At 43.1% G+C, this 15,427-nt stretch overlaps 1 protein-coding gene across 1 annotated transcript in view; it reads left to right on the top strand.

The window, feature by feature from the left end:
- LOC140428025 (cilia- and flagella-associated protein 47-like) overlaps positions 1-15,427 on the top strand; it is a 1,060,448-nt gene that overhangs the window by 306,708 nt on the left and 738,313 nt on the right. Inside the window, exons 29-32 of the mRNA XM_072513997.1 lie at positions 2,818-2,955; positions 4,173-4,395; positions 6,494-6,658; positions 12,103-12,184. Coding sequence (XP_072370098.1) covers positions 2,818-2,955; positions 4,173-4,395; positions 6,494-6,658; positions 12,103-12,184 — 608 coding nt within the window. The remainder of the gene's footprint in view (positions 1-2,817; positions 2,956-4,172; positions 4,396-6,493; positions 6,659-12,102; positions 12,185-15,427) is intronic.

Here is a 15,427-nt window from a genome sequence, read left to right as displayed (position 1 = left end):
ACCTCCTTTCCTCCGTGCCCCATAAGATCCATCCGACATCTTCTTGCAGGGCGGCCTCGGGGAGGACGGCAACCACGCATGCGTGGGTGACGCCAGTTAGGCGGCGGATGACGTGGCGCCGCTTTTATGCGGCGCCAATGCCCGGCGCGCGCTGACGACGCTGCATTAGTGACATGCCCCCCGAGTTTCTCGCGGCCCCGATCCTAGCCCATTTTCGGGCCCTGAATCGGTCGAGATCGGGGCCGTTTCGCGCCGTCATGAACCTCGACGGCGTGGGCACTTAGTCGCGGGAAGCGGAGAATCGCGCCCAGTGTTCTTTTGTAAAGATAGAAACTCCTACATCTAATTGTCAGCCTTGCTTGAGTTGCATTAAGAAGAATGGCCCACTCAAATTTAAAGAGGTGAACCTTAAGTCATTTAGAAACTAAGAATATGGCAAGGAAGTCACCTTTAAATGAGTGATGGGTTTGAATGATCCTATGCAAAAGCCCCCCCAGATATTTGAGGCAGAACAGTGGATATGAAGCACTACCTGCCGCCTGGTTTGCTAAAAACAGTTTTAAAATGATGAAAAAGAGCAGGTTAAGAAAATAAATTGAGGAAAGCAGCACAAAAGCTACTAGTGATCAGGAGGTTGTGGTCAACTAATTGTTAAAAGGACTAAAAGTGAAGAAAGAGAGAACTGGGAACATCATCTCATTGAGGTTCAATACCTACAAAATCAGATGTTAATAAAACAGAAGTTAAGTGACAAATGGGAGAAGGAAGCGTGTGAACAGAAAGAGAAAACTGAAAAAAAATGAGGTCTTGAAGGCTGCACTTGAAGAAAAAAGACCCTGCTAATTGTCAGAAAGAGATCTCTGAGAGAGAAAGCCCGACTGAGAATCGGGAGAAGAATCTGCAACTACAGGAGTTGGCCACTTCTGGGATTTTTAATGACCAGTTAATAGCATATTTGGGCTAGATATTGGTAAAACGTATGTTGCTGAAAGTAAAGTAACATATCTGAGCATTCTAGTGCTAGGTAACATCGAAGAGATGATTTTCTGGGTACAGTAACAAAATAGTTGCTGTTTTTTTTATTATTAATTAATTTTTTTTTCTGACTTTTTAGATCTGTAATCATTTTCTGTACCCATTTTAATTTTTCCATTATAGAGACATTTTAAACAATTTATATTTGTATTTTGTGTATTAGAAATAAGGTTGAAGTTTAAGCTTAAGATGTGTTTCTGTAGTGCTAAGAAGGGTTAAAACTTTAGTTTAGCTTCATGATAAATATAGGTGTCTGCAAATCTATAGTTTACTTTCACTTTTCCTGCATTTTAATTAAGCATTTCCTATGCAAAAGCAATTACAGGTTTAAAAAAAAGTAATTGTTCTTTAGCAACCAGAGGTTCACCCCAGGACAGCAAGCACTTTCGCTTTTGTTGTAAGCTAGAACCAGCAAAGCTGGGCATAAGGAAGGGAACTGCAGAAAGCAGATTTACCAAAAGAACAGAAGCTGCCAGCAGGACAATAAAGGAGCAGAAAGCAAGTCTCAGAAGCTAAAGAACATAAATCAGGAAAACTTAAGTCAAAGACCAAAGAACCAGAATTGGAACAAGATACTGTTCACTGAAGTTAAAAAAAAAGGAGCAGAGAGAAGCTCCCAGTTAAAGATAGAGCTTCAAGGTGCAGGCCTGGAGAAGTCATTTAGCGAGAGGCCAGACTTCTGGGGCGAAATTCTCCTACCCGCCCCGCCACATTTCTGCCCCGACCGGCCGGCGGGAGTCTCCGTAACACCGGCCGGTCAATGGGGTTTCCCATTGTGGGGCAGCCCCACACCGTCGGGAAACCCCCCCCGGCGCCGGCAAAACGGAGACTCCCGCCGGCGGAGAATGACGCCCCTGAAGTAATCCTAAGGCTGGTGATACCTTCATACAGCCTGTGAAGGAATAGTGTTCTGTTGGCATGGCTGGATACCTGAGAAATTGTGTAGAAGCTGGAATGCATGAGTCCATCCAGGATAAAGAAATACTGAAAGGTGAAGTTGAAATCTTGAATGTGCATCCTTGGTGAAAGCATCTTTAGAGAAAGCCTTGTATGAGAGATGGTTCCAAAGTGTGTTCTTTGAGAGTGGTGATTCGAAATCCTCATATGAAAGCCAGAATTCCAGTGAGACCAGTTGGCTCACGGTGTGACAAGCATCTAGGAGGATTTGATGAGAAATCCATAGAAGTTGTTGGCTGCCATCTGTCAATTGATTTCAGAGTGTGGTGTGTTTGACCACATTTCACCTATTGGTTCATATAGGCTGTGTACTAAATGAGAACATTAGAATATAAGATGTATTTTGTACCTTGTGCAATCCTTATAAACCTGTATATAATAGTAATGGTATAGGGAAGGAATAATGTATTATAGTTAATCTTTCCTTGTTTAATAAAATGTTTTATCCTTTTGTTAAATGTTGATTGGCAGTCCTGTTCTGTTGGCATGGCTCTGTTCATCCACGTCTCTAAACAAAACAAAGAAGTAATTACTGAGCTGGAATCATAACACCATGTTGAATCCGTAATTGTGGGTATAAAGAAATTAACTCCGTTAAGTGTAAGGACATTGTGAGTGAGTCAGTTTGTTCCCTCATAATTTGAAAGTTTTAAAAACTATAAGTCGGGTGTTTTATAAAAGACAGATACTCCAGAGTTTCTATCTATTGCTTGCAATGTGTTAATACATGGTGCTATCCATCCGCCAAATAAATCATGAGCTTTTCCTGATTCTAAAATAAACAATGAATGGATTGTTGTTAATAATGTTTTGTATTCTTTTCAGCAAATAACTCAAGCAAATATGAGAGTATTGGCAAAGTTGTGCTGCAACCCTATTATACCCCTGCAGTTTCTTCGCACAGTACATCTACTATCACCAAATTCTCTCCTTCCACTTCTTTTTTTGAAGATTCTGTTTCAGGTGAACAGTCATCTTTTTATTCATAAATTGAGTCAAAACTTGTCCAGCTTTAGATTTGGTGCTTGACCTGGACTGACAATGTATGGTAAAATTTGATTGACCCCTTACACAGGTAACCAAATGGGACATGGCTCAGGGCCAGGTTTGGGCCTGAGGAACCCCTCTCACCTTACCCAGTGGAGGACAGGGGTAGCATTTTCTGGTGGCATTGGGCAGGCGGATTCTGGAGATGCAGCTGCAAAGCCCATGCAGATTAGTGGTCTTCCTATTGCGATTGCCTAACGTGGCTAAGCAGCATTGGAGTGCTCAGGCAGCCAACAATAATCACCAGAACTACATCCCGTTAAATTTCATAAGCAGTATAACTGGCTGCAGAGCAAGTAATTAGTGGGGGTGGGAGAGATGCAAGTGAGAACAGGTAGCTGAGCCGTCACTCATATCCTTATTGGAGAAACACTAGTTCTTGAGAAAATGTGGACAAGTGTACACCTACCTCTCTCAAAAAAATACAGGACCATTATAACTTACCATTCATTAGTTAACAATACCTGGAGAAATTGTCTTGTATTGAATGTTACTGGACATTGTCATGCATTTTATGATGACATAACATGGTTATTTAAGAAGACTACTGACATGTTATTGAATTTATTAAATATGTCAACTTTATTCATGATTAGGTCTTAGTCACCAACATGCTCTTGAAGTGCTATGATACAAGTGACAGGATGATAAGCAACTTCCCACATGTAACAAAGCTCTTGGTTGAAAAAGGGAATATTCAGCAACTGAAAGACTTTGATTTGTTTACCTTTCCCAGTATTATCCATATTCTTAAGTTTAATCACTGGTTGGATGAACATGTGCTCTTTTGAGACATTTGATCAGTCATTAAGCCCAATCTGGCCCATTGTCTTTCATTTTTATTTATGTCATATTTCTTAAGTTAATTATATTTTTTGTTATTGTTAGTAGTTAGCATCGTCCCTTTCATATACAATTTGCAATTGAATGATATACTATTTTTTCCCCTTGATTTGTGAAAGGTGCCACTGGATTTAAATTTAGTATTTCATGGTTATTACATATTAAGTCAGTTAAGCTGCATTTGGAAAAACTTACTTTTGCTTTCTTAAAACAGCATATTTTTCCTTTAGTGTTGGTGTATGAAGGGATTATTTTGTGGGCACGTGAAATTTGTATCTTCTTTATTACAGGTACTTGTGAAAGTGGAGATTCCAAAGGAGAAAAGAAGGAGTCAGAGTCTGAAGCTGATGCTTTAGGCAGAAGGCACAATTTGGGGGAGCTGCTGTTTTCTGCTGGGAACATTGCCGAAGATATTTTCTGTGAAAAGGTTCGAACTGTGGTACAGACTTGGTTCACCCTCTTTGGTTGTTCGGATGGTATGAATCCTGTTTCTATTCCAGAGTCGTTGAGAAGGTAATTTGAGCAATTGAGAAAATCAATTGGTTAAAAAAAAAATATGACCATAGCTTTTTAATACTTTGATCAATGTTTGTACATTTCCGTTCAAAATTTTAACAAGAAAGGAAGAAAATGTATTTATAAAACTCATTTCACAATATCAGTATGTCCCACAGCTAGTGAACAATTTGAACTCTATTCACTGGCTGTTTTAGGAAATGAGGTGGCCGATTTGCATGAACTGCAGTTAAATAAACAGCCAGATTAGTGGTGTCAGCTGACGGGTAAATGCTGCTCTGGATTCCACCCTGCTCTTTGTTTAATGCCATGGGATATTTCACATTCTCATAAGAGGGAAAAACAAGTTCTGTATTTTGTTTAAAAGGCTGCATGTCAAATCGTGCAACAGTACTGCGCTGAGTAGTCAGACAAAATTATGGGCAGGATTTTCTGGCAGTGATGAGACCACAATGTGGGGGGGATGTAGTGGGGGGGGGGGGGGGTGCGTTGGTGTCTACTCACTCATGCTGGCTGGTGTAGGTCATTGACCTTCTTCCTGCACTGGTGGCCAGTCCCCCTGGGCACTCTCCCCCAGCTCACTGTCGCTGCCACCTCATCCCAGGTGTCACTGACTGCCCTATGTTGACCCTCCGGGACCCTCATGGGGACAGGACATCCTTCCTGGTCTCCATCGAGCAGCCTCCCCAGGTCAGCATCGCCGAATCTTGGGGCCAGTGTCCTGGACACCATTGTTGTGAGCTGGCTGGGGTTGGCTGAGCAAGTGCAGTTTAAGTGCTGCTCAACCTTGTTAGCAGGAGGCTGCCGCGCGCAGTGCTGGCGAATCAGCTGGTGAGCCTTCATTTGTGTGAGAAGCCCGTGTGAGGCCTTGTTAAGTGGACCAATTAACGTCAGATAGTGTTGCTGCCTTGCTGCACCGAGCGCCGTGAAGCTTGCAGCATTGTCCGCTCGCTACAGCACTTTCCAGAGAATCCCAAAGTGTTATTTCCAGCAAGTTTGGCGGTGTGCTTCTTGTTGGTCTTTTGGGTGAAATCAACACCTGGATTCACCCACACGTACTAATTTGTTTGGGCCTTCGGAGTTTCCCCCCGGTCTAGCCCACGCTTGGAAATCTTTTCAGCAATGGGGAGCTGAACTCGCCAGTGAGACTGGATCTTCAGAGACCGGGGCGTCATTTTGAAAAGCTCCCCCATCTTGATAAGTGAGGTTATCCCAAACTCTGCTGTCCATTAACTAATTTGCACTACATCCTGTTCATCCATCGCTCCTTCATTTGGAGAACTCAGCATCAGTTGGTTGATCCTTGAGAGCTGCCTTCACATTCAAGAAGTGTGCCATGCAGAAAAAAAAAATCAAAGGTGTACAGAATAAAGTGATTAAAGTAAAGAAATACACACCAAGTGAGAAAATGGGGAAGTGATGGCAACTAAAAGGTTACAACAGAAGCATGTACAAGCCGCTTAGAGGGACAATTTGAAAGGTTAAATTAATGGAAGACAAAGACAAAGGAAAGGAGACCCAAAATTAGATAATTGCAGGAAGAAAGATATTTTTCTCTAATCTCTATATTTATAATACAGGTAGAGTAACTCAAATCCAGGTACCCAAAAACCATTCGTTTTTATAATGTTCCATGCATCAATTTCAATTGAGTAACTTACCTGGACAATTTGACTCGGTGCTTTGGCATGGTGTGGCTCCAGACTAGTTGTCAGCTTTGCTGCTTTGCATACTGCTCGATCCCACTCTCCCACACGATGCATAACCCTATACAACCTAGCTTGACCCAAACTGTCCATGCTCCCCCCTGCCCCACCCCCCTCCCACCCCGACCCAAATCCGGCACAGACCAGGTCCCAAGAGCATCAGATTTGAGATATCGCATCTGTAATACACTGTTTAATTTATGTTATACTGCCATGATTGTAATAAAGACAGTATATCTTCTGAGTTAGGGTCAGCAACATTACAGGGGATCTGCTAGGATCATACAAAGGGTTGTAAATTTAGAATGATGGATTAAAATAGGAAACTGAGAGTAACATTGAAGTAAGAGTGAATGTGTATTGGAACGTAATTGCTTTTCTAAATGCAGCACAAAGCAGATTGGTCGAGACACAAACACAATTTATGACATACTGCACTATCTGAGTGGCACGTGGTTACCAGGGTTTACAGGAAAGCAGCCATTGCTCAGTGACCCAATGGAACGATTACTGCAGTTACAGTGGCAATATTCAACACTTCTCACTTTCTTAAGGTGAGTGAAAATATTTCCATATTAATATGTGGTTGTTTTACTGATTGAAGACTTAATAATTTTGGGCATTGGATTTCTTTTGGAGTCCTATGTTATGTGAATCTCTCACGAGGAAACAATGGGCCAGGAATTTTCCATAGCTGTTCTCAAACGCAAACTACAATCGCAAAATACTGTGGATGTTGGAAATCTGAAATAAAAACAGGAAGTACTCACCAGGGCGGGAAGCATTTTTGAAGCAAGAAAGAGAGACAGCCAGTGGAATTTAATGTTGAGGGGATTGACCTCTCAAAGAAAGCAGCAACAGACAAATTTGTTGCACCATGGTTTAGTCTGCTGCACAGGGGAGGAGTGAAAAGTATGGGAATGTTATATTTATATGGGATTCAGTTATAAGAGGAATACATAGGTGATTCTGTCGCCTCAAATGAGACTCCGGGATGGTATGTTGCCTCCCTGGTGCTAGGGTCAAGGATATTTTTATCCAAATTTTCAACATTTTTACAACAAATAAAGCCAAACCCAACGCCACCACTTGACGGCAACCAGATCCCCAAAGTGTAAGATAAACTGACCCCATCTCTTGTGGAACCCCTCATCTGCCCCTCTCAGCAAATTTCACCTTCTCCAAATACATGAATTCCATTAGATCCCCCGGCCACACCGAGGCACGGGGGAGAAGCTGACCTCCACCCTAACAAGACCCGCCTGCGAGCAATCAACGAGGCGAAGGCTAAGACATCTGCCCCACATCCGTCTGCAACTCCGGCAGGTCTGACACCCCGAGCATGGCCTCCAGGGGACCTGGCTCCAAATCCACATGCAAAACCTCAGACATGCTGCTGTAAAACCACTCCCAAAATTTCTCCAACTTCGGGCAGGACCAGAACATTTGGACATGTTTGGCTGGGCCCCTCCCATACCGCTCGCATCTATCCTCCACCCCCTCAAAGAACAGGCTCATCCTCACCTTCATTAAGTGTGCCTGCACTTCACTTTTAATTAAATCAACCCCAGCCTTGCATATGAGGCTGAGGCATTGACCCATTGCAGCACTTGGCACCATCATCCTCTCCCTCCCGGACTGCCGTCCATTTGGAGCGCCACTTTCCTTATCTTGGCCACCTTCCCTGCCCACAAAAACAACAAGACCAGCCTGTCCGCTCCTCCAAAGAATCTTTGGCAAAATGATTGGCAGACGCTCAAACAGCAACAGGAATGCTACAGAATGTTCATCTTTACTGCCTGCACCCACGGCATGTCAGCGACAAGGGGAGACTATTCCATTACACAAAATCTTCCTTCACCCTCCCCATCAGGCTCGTGAAAATAAGGTTATGAAATTGCACCCAGTCCTGCGCATCCTGCACCCACACCTAGCTTCCTCTCTGGCCTCTGAGCTGGACACTTCTCCAAGACCACATCCATCAATTGTGAAGCATGGTCCGATAACACCGAGCACTCTGCCTTCTTTACCCCAGTTAGCAGGGGCTTCCCCACCACAAAAAAGCTGTTCCTTGAGTATACCTTATTCATCGGTGAAAAGAATGAATACTCCCTATCCCGCGGATATAAAACCCTCCACAGATCCACCACTCCCATCTACTTCATGAACTCAGCCAACACCTCCCCTCAGCAGCAGTGGTAGTGGCCACTGATAGTACTGCACAGCCTCAACAGAGGATCAATGATTGGGCGCTAGAAATAAAATGAATGGGGCAAGTAGGGAGATCCTCTTGAAGGGGGAGGTGAAGAGGGGTTGATTTGAAGGTCTGAAGGATTTCTTCGTCTGCGCCCCTGTGCACCCATTGCCTCTGTCAGGCATGAAGTATGTGGTAGGGAACGATCACTTTACCAGCCTCCAGGCTTACTTTTCAGGATATTCCTGGCATTAGGCCGGCATGGCATAGTCCCCACTTCCCCCTGGTTAAATTCCAGTGAGGGTGGATGAGCCCCTTTTATTGCCACTGAGTACTTGAATTGGCTTTGAAGTGGGAAGGCGATCCTTGTGGCTTCTCATCCCAAATTTACTTGGAAGGAGGCAGGAAAACAGTGAGTTCTCTCCCCACCCCCACTCCTTCCTGCCACTCATACAGCCCCTCAGCCTCCCAGCTTGTCCCCAGGGAAGGGTTAAACTTTGTCCAACTGACGTTTCATTGCCGTTAAGGTCACAATCTTAGAATTTAGGGGTCATAAAAACACTCTTCTAAACTCCAAGGAATATAATCCTAACTGACTTAGTTTCTTCTCATATGACAGTCCCGCCATCCCAGGAATCAACTTGGTAAATCTTTGCTGCACTCCCTCCATAGCAAGAGCATCCTTCCTCCGATAAGGACACCAAAATTGCACACAATACTCCAGGTGTGGCCTCACCAATGCCCTATACAATTGCAGTAAAACATCTCTATTCCTGTACTCAAATCCTCTCGCTATGAAGGCCAACATACCATTTGCCTTCTTTACTTCCTACTGTACCTGCGTGCTTACTTACAGCGACTGATGCACGAGGACACCAAGATCTCGCTGAGTATCCATCTCTTTCAATTTGCACCTATTCAAATGAGAATCTACCGTCCTATTTTTGCTACTGAAGCAGATAACCACACATTTATCCACATTATACTGCATCTGCTATGCATGTGTCCACTCACTCAGCCTGTCCAAATCCTGGTGAAGTATCTCTGCATCCTCCTCACAGCTCACCCTCCCACCCAAATTTGTATCATCTGCAAATTTGGAGATAATATATTTAGTTCCCTCATTTAAACCATTAATATATAATGTGAACAGGTGGAATCCTAGCATAGATCATTGCGATACCCCACTAGTCACTGCCTGCCAATCAGGAAAAGACCCATTTATTCCAACGTTTTGCTTCCTGTCTGCTAAATGGTTGGCCATTTAGGACTGAGACAAAGGATAATTTCTTACTCACAGGCAGCTTAGTTGCTGAGTATGTTCAAGACGGAGACTTTTAGGTACTAAGAGAATTAATGGATATAGCACGGGAAGGTGGAGTTGATCACTATTATAACCTGCCTACTTACCATTGGCTGGGGACTAATGACAATCCCACAATCCTGTGGGAGTATGAGCTTCCCCAATGAGGGGGCGGAGAAACCATTAGTAAACTCCTAGTATAAATAAAGCTGGCCAGTTTAGGAACCAGCAGGAATATGTGCAGCAAGGGAAGTTGCTGCTGCTGTTATATATATATGTTATTGTAAATAAATGTTATTACTTTGTATCCTTAAAACTCGTGCTGGATTCTTCGTGGCCCTCACAAAAATCACCTTCAACTGTGATTATATTGAATGGCAGAGCATGATTAAAGGACTGAATGGCTTACTCACACTTCTATTTATTATATTCTTTTGCAATTTCACTCAAAGTGTTGTGGAAATAGAAAATTCCCAACCAATATACCTCAGTGAGTCAAAGTATGTGCCATGATCAGCTTAATATCTAATTAACTAGCTCAATTTAGAAGTTGAGCAGAGAACCTTGTCACCATATCTGTCATCACTTGGCAAATATAACCGCACCATCTCTTCTTAACTTGAGTATTTGAAATAATATATGCTCCACCAGACCATGTGCGATTATAATGCCAATCTTCTGCCTGAACATGGCAGAAAATGGTAGCTGGTCAGTGTTGTGTTATTCACCCTGAGGTAACACGGACTGCAACACGATGCAGTTAAATGAGCCAGCATACACCAAACGTAGGTGTTGATTCAATAAGATTTATTGAACTTCAGTAATGAAGCACACAGCTGCCTGTGGGTTGACTCTCTACTACCCTAAGTAAACTAACATTAACTATCTAGACCAGGCTAGCTCTGATCCACGTGTAGAAGGTGTTGAATGATTTGTACACCCTGACTGTCACTACAGTTGTCACCAGTGGAAAGAGGCAGAGTGCTGATGCCTCGTGTGTTTTATAGTTGGAAGTCCCCCTCTGTTATTCTATCTGGTGATTGGTCGTGTTCTGTTCTGTATGTTGATTAGCTCACCTGGGTGTCTGTCACTGCCTGCTTTTACCTCATGATGTGCATGGGTGCATATTATGACAGTCAGCAAGTCAGAGCAGGGGCAAGAGTGTTGGAGGCCAGAACTGGAGACCTGAGGGAATGGTCCCTGGAATTCATGTAAAGCGTTGGAGGGCTTCTCCGACCAGGCATGGGGCGAGAAACTCAGGGAAGGGTCAAGGTTTCCTTGTGGTCCTCCAAAGAACACTCTGCTTTTCCTGGCCCACAAAACTGAGAACAAAATCCTGCTTACCTTTCTGGTCCTCTGTTGACCCTGGCTGCTCTGCCTTATGGAAATTTTTCCTGCAGCCAGCTCAGAAGAGCTGGTAAGATTGTAACCCTTGGCAAGTCATCAGGAATGTTGCTGATAGGTAGCACAAGCTGGTTTTAATTACCTACCACATGATTAAAATTGGCTGTTTAAAATCTATAATTTGTGATAACATTAACGAGAATTTAGAAAAGCATGGATTTGTTGAAGGCAGGCCATGTTTTGGAAATTTTCCCCTCCAAACCACACACCATCTTGCCTTGGAAATATATCATTGTTCCAATTTACTGTGGTCAAAATCCTAGAACTCCCTTCCCAACAGCAGCTTAAGAAAGTGGCTTACCATCACCTTATTATGAATTACTAGGGAAGGGCAATAAGTGCTTTCTTTGCCAATGAGGCTCACATCCCATAAACGAAGAAAGGGAAAATATCCCTCTTAGCCACAAACAAATCTGACTTTGACCTGCATTGATGTACCTTCATTGTTGTTGAGTCAAAATCCAACACATCCCTATCCGAACAGTGTCATTAGAGCACTATCGCCACAAGAACATCTGTGCTTTACGGAAATAAACCATCACCGCCCATTAGGCGGGTTAGTTGTTGCCAGCATTGTCTCAATCATTTGAACAAATCGCTACAATGTACAGGTTTTAAAGCTTAAACTTACTCCTACAACTTATGATTTGTTCCAGGTTGAAATAATTACACTAATTACCTCAGGCATGGACAAATCTTTCTTCCAAAATTGATGATTTACTGGATCCAAACATTTCCACAACTCATCTTTGGAGATCTTTGGAGTTCTTTTTTTCCTTTGAGTAAATTAATTATTATCAAGGTCAGGGATATCAGCTTCAAGGGAATAACCCTTTTAGTTTTTTTTGGTGACCAGGAGAGTATGAAAATTTTCAGGATGTCTTTGCAGGCAAATGTAGAAATTATCCAATTGCACCCCACAACGCCGGGAAATCTATGGCGGAGGTTCACCAGTGGTGAGACTGGAAGATTATGCTGGTGAGAATCCCACGCCATAGTTTTTCCCCAGAATGTTGTGTGAAACAGAAAACCTAAGTAATCTTCAGTCTCTGGGCATTATTAGCAACATAATGTGTTTTAATTATGTACTATTCCAGAGCACAAGGAGCCTGCCTTGCCAATGTGAATCCAGAATTTCTACTTGAACCGGAAGAGTTTAAACAATGGAACCAGTTACAGGTAGGATTTTTCCTTGTCTAGTAAACAAAGGTTAGATTTACCACTGGACTTGACTATTGTAATACACATCTGGCCGACCTCCCTAGTCCTACTCTATGCAAACTTGAGATCATTCAAAACTCTGCTGCCTGTATCCTAACTCGCACTGCTTCCCCTGTGCTCGCTGACCTAACTCTGCTCCCAGCTTAAGCAACATCTTGATTTTTAAATTCTCATTCTTGTTTTCATATCCTTCCGTGACCTTGCCTCTCCCAAACTCTGTGACTTCCTCCAGCCTTACAGCTACTCAAGTTGCTTGGCCTATGCCAATTTTGGACACTTGAGCTCCCTGATGTTAACTCCTCCATCATTGTCGCCCGTGCCTTCAGCTGTCAAGGCCCCAACCTCTGGAATTCCGTTCCTCAGTCTCGCCACTTCTCTTTCCTCTTACGATGCTTCTTAAAATGTACCTCCTTGTCCAAGCTTTCGGTCATCTGACCTAATATGGCTCAGTATAAAAGTTTCCTTGATAATGCTTGGGATTTTTATTACGTTAAAGACACTATATAAATTCAAGATATTTCCTTTGGGTAACTGCGTTCTGCTATGCTTTGGAATTGTTCTTATGAATATATGAATTGTACCATAGTACCAAATGACTGTGTTTATGCACTCCATTCTTGTTGTAAGAAAAAATTACATCATAGTGTTATATGCTTTGTAAAATTGTGCTGCTGTGTAACTTTATATTTTTGATAGTGTTAACTTTAATTGGTATATCAAATATCATAGTTCATCATGCCTTTGAGTAAATCTGCTCTGATAATATTCCCATCAATACTTTTGTTAACAGTCCCACATATTTTAATGTTGCATTGCATATATTGCTCTCGTATTGATCAAAGCACATTTAACAGAGAACACAACATATCTCCAATAATACTGAACTTTTCAGAAGAGCAATCTTCATTTAGAATTTACTGGTTCTTGATGCATACTGGCCCTTATCTGCACACTTAACTGCTCAGAATCACTCCAAATCACAGTTTTTATCAGCCATCATTTATTCACAGAATTCCTAAAACGTTTACATGTTGAGGCGCCCATTTCATTTCTACAAAATTATGGGATTAGAATTTAGGCAAAAAACAATTGTGATCAATTATGTTCTACATTTAGAAGATACTTGGCGCTCAGTAGTGTTATATTTATTTGTTGCTGCAAAAAGAAAAGGTATGGAGGTTCCCACACTCTGGATTCTTGTGAAATGCGATGAGAGGCTTTGCTCATACAATCAAGATGGTGATCTTTTCAAAGCGCTCGAAAACACTGCTGATGTCATTATAATGTGACGCAGAACCCGCAAGAAGGTATTCTCAGATACATAACACCCCTCTTTCTTTACTTCATTAGTGCAACGGCAACAATGAACATTTATACAACAGGTCCCCCTGAAATGTTATTTCAATACATTTCAATAAGACAGTCTCCGTGGTGAACGTCGATTCCTTTTTGGTAGAATTCAGCATTCTTGAACTTAGCTACTTATGATCTCAGAAGTGTCTGTCGCTATTGGCATTGAAAAGAAATAGAAACTGAACTTGACACTGTCTCTGGTCTCCATTGCAAAGTACAGATCTCCAAACCTCCTAAAGGTCGAACCTCTTGAGAAGTTTCTGCAAACTCACTTCTTGCAGCAAGTAACTGATCAGCATGATGTCGCTAAACTCTTTCATCCATCTCTATGGTGTATGATCTTGGACTTGTCTTTGCTGGGATTATAGCTGCCACCCATTTCTCATTAGTGGTGTAGCTCCAAGCTAGTACTCTCTTTCACTGGTTTAATACTGGCTTTTTAGAAATTTTCTCTCTCCTAGCAATTTGGGCTTGCTGTTGTCGTTTGATAATCTCTGAAGTATCAGGTGGAGTTAACAAATCAAATTGCGTTTGTAATTTCCTCTTCAACAACATCATTGCCGGCAAACTTTGCATGGTAGCATGTACAGTGTTCTGATAAGGTATTAGAAATTTGTTTACGCTTCTTGATAATGTCCCCTGGTCCTTCAATGCTTTGATTGAATGCTTTACTAATTGCGCAAAAAGTTCAGCCAATCCATTAGCTGCTGGATGATATGGAACTGACTTGATATGGTGTACACCGTTCCCTTTCAAGTAGTCCTCAAACATCTTTGAAATATTATCACTGACAATCTGCTCCAGTGTTCCAAATCTTGTGAATATTTTGTATAGTCTTCCAATGGTCTGTTCAGTCATTGACTTCATTGTCGTGACTTCTGGCCATTTCAAGTGCACGCTCACATTACTAGAAACATGTGTCTCTCCAGTAAACTAGCATAATCGATCTGCGTTCTCTGCCATGGCCGAGTCATCCATTCCCACTGGTGTATTGGTTGTAATGGTCGTGAGTTCCTTAGTTTTGCACAAGATTGGCATTGCCCAGCTTTCTCTTCAATTTGAGCATCTAATCCCGGTCACCAAAAATAACTACGTGCCAATTCCTCCATCCTTACCAACTGCTCCTCATGCAGTTGGTCAAGGACTCTACTGAGCAAGCATGGAAGAAGAATCACATGGATTCCCCATAATAGAATTCCATTCTGTACTATCAACTCAAGACTTCATGTGATGTAGGGCTTCAGGTTTAGATTTTTCTTGTGACAATCTGACATCATTCCTTTTTGGACCACTTCGCATTATTGACTCAGTTCTTGTATATCTTTGAACTTGAGAGGAATTCACAGGTACGCTATTCATGAGTGACAAATACAAAGTATTGACAAAATTTTCTTCTGGGTCATGCTTGACTCATATTGGCAATCATGATAAAACATCAGGGGCGTCATTCTCCGACCCCCCGCCGGGTCGGAGAATGGCCGTTGGCCGCCGTGAATCCCGCTCCTGCCCCCGCCGAAGTCTCCGGTACCGGAGATTGGTTGGCGGGACCCCCCGCTCAATTCTCCGGCCCGGATGGGCCGAAGTCCCGCCCAGAAATTGCCTGTCCCGCCGGCGTAAATCAAAGCTGGTATTTACCGGCGGGACCAGGCGGCGTGGGTGGGCTCCGGGGTCCTGAGGGGGGCACGGGGCCATCTGACCCCGGGGGGTGCCCCCACGGTGGCCTGGCCCACGATCGGGGCCCACCGATCCGCGGGCGGGCCTGTGCAGTGCGGGCACTCTTTCCCTTCCGCCTCCGCCACGGCCTCCACCATGGCGGAGGCGGAAGAGACTCTCCCCACTGCGCATGCG

Source organism: Scyliorhinus torazame, chromosome 8 (genome assembly GCF_047496885.1).
Source record: "Scyliorhinus torazame isolate Kashiwa2021f chromosome 8, sScyTor2.1, whole genome shotgun sequence".
In the NCBI taxonomy this organism is placed as follows: Eukaryota; Metazoa; Chordata; class Chondrichthyes; order Carcharhiniformes; family Scyliorhinidae; genus Scyliorhinus; species Scyliorhinus torazame.
Note: the sequence above shows the minus strand (reverse complement) of the source record. Positions and strands in the feature narration are given on the sequence as shown.